Source organism: Atta colombica, unplaced genomic scaffold (genome assembly GCF_001594045.1).
Source record: "Atta colombica isolate Treedump-2 unplaced genomic scaffold, Acol1.0 scaffold80, whole genome shotgun sequence".
NCBI lineage: Eukaryota > Metazoa > Arthropoda > Insecta > Hymenoptera > Formicidae > Atta > Atta colombica.
The window spans coordinates 1250-15972 of record NW_017259573.1 but is presented as its reverse complement, the minus strand read 5'-3'; the positions used below and the strand labels follow the sequence as shown (position 1 = coordinate 15972).

At 33.3% G+C, this 14723-nt stretch overlaps 1 protein-coding gene across 1 annotated transcript in view; it reads right to left on the bottom strand.

The window, feature by feature from the left end:
• LOC108692709 (CD63 antigen-like) overlaps positions 1 to 14723 on the bottom strand; it is a gene marked incomplete at its 5' end in the record, with an annotated part of 22236 nt that overhangs the window by 6697 nt on the left and 816 nt on the right. Inside the window, one exon of the mRNA XM_018201093.1 lies at positions 3263 to 3472. Within this exon, the coding sequence (XP_018056582.1) occupies positions 3263 to 3472 (210 nt within the window). The remainder of the gene's footprint in view (positions 1 to 3262; positions 3473 to 14723) is intronic.

The following is a 14723-nucleotide window of genomic DNA, read 5'->3' as shown; positions in this document are numbered from 1 at the left end:
ATATATATAGGATGTTTTAGAAATAGTTGGCCAAATTTTAAGAGCATTCCACTCGTTGTAAGGAAAAAAAAGTCATATAAACATAGATTCGGAAACGCTTCCTTTCCAAGTTAAACATTTTTTTATTTTATACTTATACGTATATTTTATTTTATATAATACTATCTATATTTTATTTTATATTTATTTTATACATCTTTGAGCAAAGATTTGTTAATAGAGATATTGAGCTTCTCTGCAATTTTCATTAACTCATTTATACATGTAGTGAATATCTATCAATTTGATGTTAGAATAAGTTGCCATGTTGCCATTGATGAATACTAATTTCACTCTTAAATGCTTAAATAAAGACTGATTTCAGTTCCATACAAACCTATCTAATAACTCTTTGTTTACTTTAGAAGATGAATAAAAGTACAATCCATGAAACGTTGAAGCGAAGTTGCTGTCCGACGTAAATACGTACAATTTAAATAAGAAATTTTATAACTTGGAAAGGAAGCGTTTCCAAATCTATGTTTATGATTTTTTTTCATCCTTGCAATGAATGTGCAATGAAGGAATATGCTCTTAGAGCATGACCAACTATTTCTGAAACATCCCGTATATATATTGGGAGTACAAATTAGTTCGGTTTCCGTTTCCTTAAAGATTGCTCCAGCTGATTGTGAATGGTTCATAGTGACAGCTCATTTTGGCGGTTTCAGAGAGGTTAAACATCTAATAATATTCAATTTATATCGCTTTGAGTTTCATACAAAAATCTTGATTTTTACTGTGTTTGAAATGTCGAATTTTGTGTCAACCAAGCAGTATTTGCGGGAGGTTTTGATTTTTTGCTTTAATCGGAAGAAAAGAAGCCCATCGAATGATTGTCGAAGTTTATGATGACACTGCTCCAACTGATAAATTATATAGGGAATGGTTTCGACGTTTCAGCGTTGAAGACAAGCCTCGCTCTGGACAGCCAAAAAAATTCGAAGACAAAGAATTAGAGGCATTATTCGAAGAAGATCAGAATCAAACGCAAGAGGAGCTTGCAGAATCATTGGGGGTAACTCAACAAGCCTTTTCTGTTTGATTGAGAGCTATGGGAATGATTGACTGATGAAAAACAAGGAAATTGGGTGCTTTATGAACTGAAACCGAGAGACGTTGAAAGGCGATTTTTCACTTGCAAACAGCTAATTCAAAGACACCAGAGAAAAGGTTTTTTACATTGGATTGTGTTTTGCATTGGACTGGAGATGAGAAGTGGATATTCTACAGCAATCCCAAGAAGAAAAAATACTACGCTAAGCCTGGTCAATCGTTGCCATCGACCTCAACATCAACATCACGGCCGAACATTCATAGTTCGAAGATTTTGTATCTGGTGGGATCAAAAGGGTCTTATTTACTATGAGCTGCTGAAAGCTGATTCCATTACGGGCAATCGGTATCGGCTACAATTGATTCGTTTGAGCCGTGCATTGCGAGAAAAACGGAATACGAGCAAAGACATGATAAAGTTATTCTTCTTCGTGACAACGCTTGATCTCATGTCGCTAAAGTCGTAAAAAAATATTTGGAAACGCTCAAATGGGATGTTTTACCGCACCTGACGTATTCTCCGGACATTGCTCCTTCTGATTACTAGTTGTTCCGAAGGATGCAGCAAGTCACCGGTTCACTTCTTTTGCAGAAATCGAAAATTGGCTCTAAAATTGGATCACCTTCAAAGACGAGTTATTTTTTCGAGATGGAATTCGAAAATTGCCTGAGAGATGGGAAAAAGTAGTAGGCAGTGATGGACAATACTTTAATTGATCTGTTCATTCATTTTGTTTTGAAATAAATGCACAAAAAACGAACCGAACTAATTAGTACTCCCAACATGTACACACACACACACACACACACACACACACACACACACACACACACGCATGCACACACACACACACACACACACACACACACACACACAAAGTGTCTGGAAATAATCGCCAAATATTTCATGGGCAGATAGAACGGACTAAACTGAATCGAAAAGTCCTCTATCATTTTGTAAATTTCCTCAATAGTTAATGAGATAATATTCTTCAATAGTTAATCTTTAAAGATAGCCGAATACACGCGCTCGCCCGGTCTATTACTGCGAAGTGTATATGCCTACTGATCGCTTGGCGCGGGCCTTGGGAGGTGGGGATTAGCTGGCAAGCGCCCCGCGCCGCGCACACTGCCGTAAGCCTCCATAGCTCTGACGGCGCGCTTGCCAGGCTATCTCCACGGCCCGCACACCAAGTGATCGATAGGCGTATACACTTCGCAGTAATATTATATTCGGCTATTTTTAAGGATTAATATCTTGTTAATTATTGGGGAAACTTACAAAATAGTAGAAGACTTTTAACTCAGTTCGCTTTAGTCCGCTCTACCTGCCCATGAAATATTTGGTGATTATTTCCAAACACCCTGTATATTAGGAAAATTAATTTTTAATATAATATACTGTTGTAAAAGGAGTAACATAAATGACGCAGACTTAACGTTCAATTAGCTCATATACTTTATTAGTTTTCTCTTGCTTGGAGAGACGCGCCGTTCTTCCCACGTTCTTCCTCAACCTTTGGGTTTTCTCGGTAACGCTCGGTTTTCCTCATGCGCTCATTTATCCGTTCCCCGACCATTCGCGCTCAAGATCACCATGTGGTGGCGATTTCGCCTTAATTTCGTAAAATTCAAACAATGAAGAAGATTTCGCGTTTTTCTCCTTCCTAAAATACGATTTATTTCTCGTTCTTTATTCACAATGCTCCCTGGCAAAATAATGCACATAATGATGAGTGGTAGTTATCATAGAAATATGCGATGCATACTGTCTTTCTACACCGAATAAACATTGGTGTCATCCCACAATCACTAACCGTACTTCCATTAAAACACGCGTCATTAACATTCAAAAAAGCGAAAATTACTCGTTTTTGAAATATTTATTGATTCCCCCAGGTTTAAAAGCGATCTGTCGTCGTGATCTAAAATCATAATTTTCTCGAAAAATACACAGAAATGCAATTTACTGCTTTACAGAGTTTATTGTTTGGTGTTTCAGAACAATCATGCAAAAGCTGATCAAAATCCGTGAAATACTTATGTGAGTCTCTCCTTGTAAGATAGATGCACATTTTAATTATTATTTCATCGCGCATCTCTTTTTAATAATATACATAAATGTAATAATTTTGCAGTTTATTTTTGTCTTTATTTAGTTTCTTACCTCTGCAGCAGCAATACCTAGAGCAACTCCACCCAGTACCGTAAGAGCAGATGTGAAGAAATCTTCTAATGCGTCTACGCAACCTATCCCGTAAGAAGCTATTGGATCACATATGTCAGAGTCCTTTTTACCGCAGCAGCTTCCTGGTATAGGAATTCCATTAAGTAAATTAGGAAAATCTTGAGGTTTGTCAATACCACAGCACTCCAACTGCAAATATAAATCAAAATAAGTACATCTCACGTTAAATATTGATTTGTTTAAAATTAAAAGCTTGGTGAAAAAAATTTCAATAGGGTTTTAATTAAATTTTAATGAAATTTTGAGTTTTATGTTCGTTTTGGATTTCATCAAAGTTTTATCAAATTATTCTAAAACTAACATAATATTCATTGCAATGTTATCAAAATTTCATCAATATGTCACAAAAATTTTAGGTTATTAAATTTTTGTACAGAGACTGTACTTTCAAAATGCATCTCTCATTTATATTCGTCTTTATACCTATAACACTGTGCGACAGCATTTTTCACACATGAAAAAATCAAATTGTCCGTAAAAGAGATCTAGTAGCATACGTTTCGTTTGGCGATATCAAATCATTTGCATTTTTTGTACGCGTTTGAAGTTTATAGGAGGTCATTTCGTCTGCGGTGCAAAATGAAAAGATTCCGCACTAATTCTATATAAAATTGAGTCTCGGTGAAATGATTTTTTTATATATTACAGCTTGTGATCTGCTAAACAAAACACTCACTCTCACTTAAAAAAAATCAGAATTGATAGCGGCTATACTACATATTTTGTAACAAAATATTGTTTTATACATGTGTACATATCTTGAACATTATATATGATAGTATGTATGATATATGTGGGATATAATTATATGTGACGCCATACATAATCATAAGGAACATAAAACGTTTCGAGACGGCAAAATATCTGAAAAATTATAAGTTTTATAAAATAATGTTTTAGATAAAAGTTAGTTTACCAGATGTACAAGTATGAAATGACGATTTGAGAAACAGATGGCGCACCAATGCAATGTGAAGTACAAAGATTTAACATTATACGCTATTTTATTGTACCATCAACAAGTATCAAACGCGCAAAGTGATTTGATTGAAAAGTGTTTGCATAGTATTGTGTTGCTGTGTTTAATATAACGAAATTTGTACCAAATAAGGAGCATTCGCGGATAGCATTAATTTTTTCATTAATGTTTTCATTTGAAGAAAACTGCTGCGGAATCATCGATTACTTGGAGAAGCTTATGATAAACATGCTCCATCGCAAAAAACGTGTGAACGATGGTTTTAGCGTATCAAAATTGGAGATTTCGATGTTGCAGACAAGGAACACAAAAAACTGCCCAAAAAGTACGAAGACATGGAATTGCAAGCATTGCTGGGTGAAGATGATTCACAAACACAAAAACAACTCGCAGAGCAATTAAGCGTTAGTCAACAAGCTGTTTTCAATCGCCTACGAGAGATGGGAAAGATTCAGAAAGTCGGCAGATGGATGCCACATGAATTGAACGAGAGACAGATGGAGAGGCGCAAAAACATATGTGAAATTTTGCTCGAACGATACAGAAGAAAGTCATTCTTGCATCGTATCGTTACTGGGGATGAAAAGTGGATTTTTTTTGAGAATCCCAAGCGCAAAAAATCATGGGTAGGCCCAGGCACACCATCCACATCGACCGCAAGACCGAATCGCTTTGGCAGGAAGATGCTCTGTGTTTGGTGGGACCAGAAGGGTGTGATCTATTATGAGCTATTGAAGCCTGGCGAAACGGTTAATACCAAATGCTATCAACAATAATTGATCGATTTGAACCGTTCGCTGCTTAAAAAAAACGATCAGAATACCAAAAGACACAAGGTCATTTTTCTCCATGACAATGCTCCATCACATACAGCAAAACCAGTTCAGGACACGTTGGAAGCACTCAGCTGAGAAGTTCTATCCCATGCGGCTTATTCACCAGACTACTCACCAGACAGGCTCCTTCCGATTACCACTTTGCATCGATGGGTCACGCACTTGCTGAGCAGCGCTTTGGTTCATACGAAGATGTGAAAAAATGGCTCGATGAATGGTTCGCGGCAAAAGGGGAAGATTTTTACTGGCGTGATATCCACAAGTTGCCCGAAAGATGGGAAAAATGTGTAACTAGCAATGGAGCATACTTTGAATAAAGCTCTTTTTATCATTCTTCCAAATTTAACGTGTTTTTTTTTGGGAAAAAATCGTCATTTCATACTTGTACATCTGATAAAAAGGCCTTCATTAGTTTGAATTTGGGTAGCGTCGCCAAAGAAGGGCATAAAGTCAACTCTGATTTTTTAAAGTGAGAATCGCCACTTTTTTTTTCATTTTCTTATAATCTTTATTGATCTTTTCAAAACGCTGTAAGTTTATCCATTTTAAGCCGTTTAGAAATTATTGAATATTTTATGGTGTCAGTATAGGTAAATCGAACATGAAAACTGTTCATTTTTTTGAAACTAAAACTAAAACTTATATGTTGTGTTTAGCAAATCACAAGCTATAACATTTGAGAAAACCATTTGATTTCACCGGAATTCAATTTCATACAGGATTAATGCGGGGTCCTTTTGCGATTATCTGAAAATTATGTACTTCCATGAAAAATTGATCTCTCAGTGAGAAAATGATCAAATTAAAACAATTAAAATAGAGCAAAATGGTGAAAAATGTATTTTTAGTCGAAAATTGTTCAAATTTTTCCTTCTTCAATCTTTGTATGATTTTTTTGTGAATATTAATGAGAAAACATATTTTAAAACTTTATTTAAAAGCAATAATTATTATTCGTTTTTCTAACAAAATAAAGAAAATTAAATTTGAAATTATTAAAGTTAAGTCAATAATTTTAAAGTTAAAAAATTTATTAATTAAATGTACAAAAAAAAAACAAATTATTTCATGTTTGCGAAAACAGCATTTGCTTCGGCATTTATGCTGATCTTGTTGTTTGTCGCGGCAAATCAACAAACAGTATTCGCTAATGTGGCGAGAGTCTTTTCCTTTGAAGCGTTGTAGCAATATTTTAATGGAAACGCTCGCTCTGCTCATCATTAAAATCATCCAGGTTGTGGGGAAAGAAATCCAAATAATTGTGCAAAAAGTATATTTTCAATATGTTGACTCTTTTTTTTACGAAATGCAGCAATCATTTCAGCTACAACTTCTTTACAATTTTTAATTCTGTCTGGCCTAAAAAATTGGTAATAATCGCGTCTACAGCCTTCCATGATTCATAAGCATTGTAAACCTGAGCCACGGTCTTAAAGCCATTACACGTTTTAGACCGTCAAAGTCTCGTTACAAATGCTTTGAAGCATTTGCTGGACTAATTATTATAGAAGAAAGAATTTTACAAACTGACCAATTAAAAAACGCTTAAAAGCGTTTGCAGCATCGCGTTGATATAATAAAAAGCGATAAATTGATTAACGAGGGAAGTGATAAATTACAAGATTCTTTTCCCATTGGTCATAATGATAAGGCGTTAATCGCAATCTTTCGACGGGATGAAAACTTACGACTATGATCACGGCTTTGTAGTTATGACCATAGTGGAAGGGATAATATGGTGTGCAATTTGCAAGCATTTTTCTCTGAATCTCTATCTATGAATGTTGATAAGAGATGAAGGCTGTCAACTGTGAAACACTAAACATTTTGTTTCAATACACTTGCTACAATAAAACTCAGTTTCACAAATAGTAAATAATCACTTATTTATAGTCAATAATTATTTATTTATTACAAATTAATAAATAATAAAACCCAAAAAAGTCAATACATTAAACGAGCTATAATTAGGTACTAAATAATATTTATTAATCACAAATTATAATTTTCCGACGATGAGTTTCAACGGTACATTTCGATTATATTAGGTGTACAACTTTGCTTCCGCCGTTTTCCTATAGATGACTTTAGCGGTAAGTGGTGGTCGAAATAAATAGATCATAGACGTCATACAATAAACTTGGGCATCTGTCAACATAACCCCATAGAAACATTAGTCGATTTGTGTCTGCATCATAAAGTTATTCTCGATTGAAAATGTTTACGAGCCAAATTCTCGTCATTTGCGGGAGGTTTTAATTTTTTGCTTCAATATGAAGAAATCTGAGGCTCATCGAATGCTCTCAAATACTTATGATGAGGCCGCTATTAGTGAAAGAACGTGTCGTGAGTGGTTTCAACGCTTCAAGAACGGTGATTTTGACGTCGAAGACCGGCATAGCGGTGGAAGAAAGAAGATTTTCGGAGATGCAGAATTGGAGGCATTATTTGAGCAAGACTCGTGTCAAAATCAAAAAGAATTGGCACGATCACTGGGAGTGACTCAACAAGCCATTTCAAAACGCCTCAAAGCCATGGGAATGATTCAGAAGCAAGGAAATTGGGTGCCGTACGAATTGAAGCCGAGAGATGTTGAACGGCGTTTGTTTGCTTGTGAACAGCTGCTTGAAAGGCAAAGACGGAAGGGATTTCTGCATCGCATTGTGACTGGGGACGAAAAATGGGTTCATTACGATAATCCCAAGCGCAGAAAATCATGGGGAGTTCCCGGCCATGCTTCCACGTCGACGGCCAAACCGAATATTCACGGCTCCAAGGTCATGCTCTGTATTTGATGGGACCAGCTCGGCGTAGTGTATTATGAACTGTTAAAACCGACTGAAACAATCACAGGCGATCGGTATCGAACGCAATTGATGCGTTTGAGCCGAGCATTGAAAGACAAACGGCCGCAATACAACGAGAGACACGATAAAGTGATTTTGCAGCATGACAATGCTCGACCCCATGTTGCGAAAGTGGTCAAGACATACTTGGAAACGTTGAAATGGGAAGTCCTACCCCACCCGCCGTATTCTCCAGACGTTGCTCCCTCTGACTATCACTTGTTTCGATCAATGGCGCACAGCCTAGTTGACCAGCACTTCCGGTCTTATGAAGAAGTAAAAAATTGGATCGATTCGTGGATAGCCTCAAAAGATGACCAGTTTTTTCGACGCGGGATTCGTACGCTACCCGAAAGATGGGAGAAAGTAGTGGCCAGCGATGGACAATACTTTGAATCATAAATGTATAACCAGTTTTTTACAATAAAGCCTCGAATTTCGGAAAAAAACGGCGGAAGCAAAGTTGTACTTAGTCCTCATCAGCCTTATTTTTTACTTTTATTATTATTTATTATTTTTCATTTAATATTTAATATATTTTTTTAATCATTTCAAATCATATGACAACCGCGCAAATATATGTTGTAAAATGGCAGAAAATGAGGTTGCTATGCACAAACTTGTCTTTGTTAGTTACGAGCACATGTCTACTTGCATTATGGTTATGACGTTTCACTCGTGTTACTTCTGCGCAGAAGACACATGCTTGGTCCCGATGCAGTAATTAGTCAATTTATCGCTTTTAACAATTACAATCATGATGCAAGTAGTCTACTTACATCATGGATTACAATTAGAATTTTTACGTGCAATGACGTGCAACTTTTATATATAGCTAACTTCAAGGGAAATGCATTATAATCGCTTTTGTAGAAAGGTCGAAAATTTTCAATTAAGAATATATATTTTTACTATTTTGCTTTACTTCAATAGTTTTAATTTTATCATTTTCTCATTTAGCAACTAATTTTATATAAAAACATAACTTTCAGACAATCAAATTTCATTTTGCACTGTAGCCAAAATAATCTCTTCAAATGTCCATAAAACTTCAAATGTGTGTAAAAAAATGATTTGATATCATTAATGGGATGACACATACATCTGTATTATATTTCATCTCTATTTTTGCGGACAATTTGAGTTCCATTTATTGAAGAAAAAAAATTATTTCTGTTGCACGGTAATAATTTGCATTTAAGGAACCATTTTATTAACTATCAATGAAAAATCTTATGCTGAATGGCTTTTTTCTTAGGAGAAATTGAATTGCGCTGTGTTTCTCTAATGACAGTATCGCATTAGCCATATAGTGATAAATTAATGATATTTTGCTGAATTTATAATAAATTTTTGAAGTTACAATGAAAAAGTATAGATACTCTGTAATGACAAATTAACATTTTGTTGAAATTATAATAAATTTTTAATAAAGTCGAATTTGTAATGCATTATCTTAATGAAGTTGTAACGAAAAAGCTATTCTATAATGACAAATTAACATTTTGTTGAAATTATAATAAATTTTTGACAAGTTGCAAAGAAAAAAAATGCGGAATACTAGTATTTGAGAAAAAATATATAATTTCATATATAATTATATAAAATTATATAAAGTTACATAATTAGGGAAAGATGGTGTATCTTTGACCAATTTCGACTTTTTTTTTGGACAAGTTATATCTTGATATTTAAAAATTCCAAAAAATTTCTTTCAAGTTGACTTTATTTTAAGTTAATATATATTTTTTATAGGTTTAAATTGTTTTATACATCTTTTTTAACATTAGAAAAAAATTGAATTTTAGTCAAAGGCACAACACTCTGACCGGGGAGTGTTGTATCTTTAACTAATGTATAAAAGGTGTATATAAAGATAAGATATTCAACAAAATGAATTTTATTTATATATTTGTAATGTTTTTTTACATCATATATAACTTTATATAAATAAAATTATATCAATAAGGGCTACGAACCAAAAAAAAAACGATGTGAAGTAAATAAAATAATGTATTAAATAAAAATAAAAATAAAAATAAAGTTAGAAAAAATGGCGTTTCGACTCTCATTGAGTCATTCTCGATGTTCGACAAAACATAATATAATTATTGAATTCGAATTCTAAATGGCTTATAATTAAAATAAAATTTAAATAATAGACGATTTATAAATAATGAAAAAAAAATACAGATGATAATACATACATTCGCCGGATTTTATCATATGGTTAGCTGATAAGTCCGAGAAATTCTTCTTTGTCTCAAAGATGTTATAGCATGATCCATTAACGATCAGAAAAATTTGTATGTAGAAAGTTAACGCTTGTTACAATTATATTATAATTAAAATATCATAAAGTCGAAAATTATAGGAACAGTCAATATAGTAAAACAATCAATATAGTAATAATGAGAAGATAAAAATAAAGAAACAATAAGTATAAACTAAATAAAAATGAAATTAATTAAATAGCATAAAAAGTAAAAATAAACATTATCTTAAAATATATAAAGCAAGTTGCAAAGTCCAAAGTTAAAATACAAGCTCAGACATAAAAAATTAAAATATAAATTTAGTCGGAATAGAAATATATATAAATTCAATCAAAATATAGAAATGTGAAGCAGATTGCGATGGAACGTCTTTATTGTCTGACTTATTATTACTAAATGACAAAAATATAGTTAAAAAGTGGGGGGGGGAGTTAGAAACTAATAGGGAAAGGGTAAAATGAAGAAAGAGGAACTAAAAAAGAAATGGGATTGTATAAAAGAGAGATAGGAGAGATAGAATATTTATGTAGCGATTCCGTGTCATTTTGCCTATTCAAACCTTGTCTTTGCTTCTTTATATAAACCACCTCAGATATTAATCGCTTATTATAAGAAGACTTTCTATCCAAAATTCTTACTTTCCAATTAAACTCGTTTGATCTACGGAACTGACATCACAATCCTCGTAATATATTTTATAGATATCTTGATGATAAAAAAATCTAATTGATCTTTTCCTCTTTTAATATAATTTTTAAGGGTATTAGGGATGGAATATGCTAATTTTAAATTCATTTTAAGCAATGGCATAAAGCTTTCAGAAATCGATTGATATATGAGATAGAGAAAAATTTTTGAGCAATTTTTACTTTTTTATTAGAAGGTTAAACAGTATTATTTCTGCGAATGTAGTAATTCAATCTATTATGTATAGTAGAAAAAATTAATTGAAGAGGATAATCATTATCTAAGAAAGTGTGAATAATATTAATAAGATTTTTTTCATGAAATCTGAATGAGATAATAATATGACCCTATCAACAGCCCTCATGCCTAACGCATCTCTTATAACAAAGAGGGTGATGAAAGTTAAGGAATCTCACTGAGCAAACCGGCTTCTGAAATCTGAATCAAAGATGATTTTATTGTTGTCAACGATAATAGTAGTAATATCGAGAAAATTAAATCTGTCACCAACATCAATTTCAAGGATTTCAAGGATAAATTGCAATCTTACTGTAATGAATTAAATAGCTTCAGAATGTCATCAATCGTATCAGAAGGAGCCATCAAGACAATGTCATTCACATATCTATAATAAAATCTAAATAAAGGTTGTATTGGCAGATTATCAATAGCCGAAGTCTCTAAATCCTATAGAATTATTTCAACTATAATAGGAGATAGAGGTGATCCTATAGGAGTACCAATTTGCTTGTAAAAATTATTATTGAAAGAAAAAAAATGTTGAATTCAAAACAAAACATATGGCAATGAGAAATTCATTTAAAGATACAGCAATATTACTAGCAATATGATATCCTACCTTTTAACAATGCTCTCAATTGCCAATTCTATGAGAACATTGGTAAACATCCAATGAGGCCAGAAAACATAGTCATGAAGGTCGAAATTAGAACCATTAAGTTTATTAATCAAATGAAAACTGTTCTTAATCTGGCTAGGAACCTTAGGAATACTGCCATAAATAATATTGTAAAAAAAAAGAAAAATATTAAAATGGACTATTGATAGAAGAAACGATAACTCTCAAAGGATTATCCAGCTCGTGAATTTTAGGTAAGCCGTAAACTCTGGATATAATACCATCCGTGCAATCTTCGGTACATTGAATCATCTATAAATCCCCTGTATTTTCATCTAAAATGTTACGCAGATCATTAGTCAATATTCTAGTGGGATCCTTTTCAATTTTTTGATAGATGTCGGTATCAGAAAGAATGTCCTCCATTTTATAAACATGAGCTCTATCTAACTATCTATAATTTTATATATAAAATATATAAAAATAAACTTAACCATAGAAAGACGCAGATTTGTCGTTTTTGTACGAAACGATTGAATTTGACAAAAATAATGTCGTGAAGCGAGATATTAAACATCGAATTGCTTTCTATCAGTTTAGAGTGCTTAGGACATGTTATTATCGCTATTAAAGGCCATATCAGATTACGATTCTGTAGCCGATCGACAACCACACATTCTGACTACCAATCTATAATGGATCACTGATCGTGATTAGTTCACTGTAGATAGACCTGCAAAGTTGATTATTTGGGCTTTAGTAGCAACATAACGGATATATTTTAAGCGTTCTAACCTGAATAGTGGTCAAAAACTAAATTAACTTTAATGTTTAATATCTCGCTTCACGGAGCCAGAATGACACTTTTTTTGGCAGATTCATTCATTTTATTCAAAATTGCATCTAATGAGCATAATTTTATTAACATTGGATAGAGATTATTAATATTGGATAGAGTGAGACAGCTAAACTAAATAATTATCCGACATCATATTGACTGATCAAATGTACGTTATCAATTATTGGTTAAAAGTACAACGCTTGCTTACTTTTTATTTGTTAACATAAGAATAAAAAATTAAAATTTCTTCAATTCAAAATACAAATATACAAAATCAAAGCAATAGGAATCTGCGCTGTACTTCGTGCGCTACCAATTGATACAAATATATAAATATAAAAGATGTTAGATCAAATAATAAAATTAATAATATATTGTTATCTCATAAAATTAAAAACGAGACAAATAAAAATATTGACAGTATTTAAATAATTTTTTCCGAATGTCTATATAATATTTTAGACAATTCCAACATAAAATAGAATACATATACAACATTTTATAAGATTAAAAAACGTCTTGAAATTACTTCATTCGAACATTTGACAATAAATGATTTTTCATAGGAATAATTCTCTTCATTATTATAATTGTAAATTATAAAATATCTCTGATGCTCTCTCTCTTTCATACTACAAACTATATATTTTTATTTTTATAAATATCCAATAGATTTTTTTATAAATTTAAATGGTTAAAGGTACAACCAATTAAAGGAACACTATGTTCTTCTAAGCATATAAAATTGACATATTTTATATATGTATAATTATATATATAGGATCTTTCAATAGAGACGCTCGAAATTTGTTAGATCATAATAGCCATGTTGTTAAAGTGACATCTGTCAAATTTGTTGTGAATTGTTTAGTAATATATGGCATCACCATGGAAGGTCATAGTGTTGAGCAACGTGTGCAAATCATAAAATTTTATTATCAAAATCAGTGCTCTGTTCGAGAAACGTTCTGCGCATTACATGATTTTTATCCTCGCCACAACCGTCCTGCCGACTATTCGATGTTTAGTGGCCAAATTCGAGTCAACTGGTTCGATAAATAATCATACTAGTACGTCGCCGAAACGCAAGATCTGCTGAAAACATCGCTGCTGTGCGTGAGAGTGTACGAGAAAACCTGAGGCGGTCAATTTGGCTTTTCTGCGACTTCAACTTGGCGAATTTTGCATCGGGAATTTTGCTTGGGTCTGCATCCCTATAAAATTCAACTGACCCAGGAATTTAAGGTAAACGACTATAGATAACGCCGTGTGTTCGCTGATTGGATTCTGGAATAGTTGGAAGTTAACCTAAATTTCGCCAAACAAATCATCTTTAGCGATGAGGCTCATTTTTGGATATGTGAACAAGCAAAATTGTCGAATTTGAGACGATACCAATCCATGCGAGATACACCAGCTCCATATGCATCCCGAGAAAGTCACTGTTTAGTGTGGATTTTGGTCTGGTGGAATCATCGGTCTGTACTTCTTCCAAAACGAAGCGGGCGTTGCCATAACTGTCAACGATGAGCGCTACAGATCGATGATAAGCAACTTTTTGTGGCCTAAAATGGATGATATGGATACTGATAACATGTGGTTCCAACAGGATGGCGTGCTATGTGCCACACACCGCATGCCACGAGGGACATTCTGCACGAGCGATTTGAGGGCATAATTATCTCGCGCGGCGGCGATATGAACTGGCCACCGAGATCGTACGGTTTAACGCCTTTAGACTTCTTCCTTTGGGGCTATCTTAAATCGCAGGTCTATACGAATAAACTGCAAACAATTAATGCTCTCAAAGTCAACATAACAAACGCCATTCAGCAAATTCAGCCAGATTTATCAAGAAAGTCATCGAAAATTGGACCGCCCGAATACGTGTCACCAAATGTCGTCGCGAAGCCGCGGCGGACATTTGAGCGACATTATATTCCATACTTAATGCCATAAAATATTCTTTCTTTAAATAATTCTTTAAAAAAAAAAAAATTGAATGGATATCTCACACGCAACTTGTTTTATTTACATTTAAAAATCGAGCGTCCTT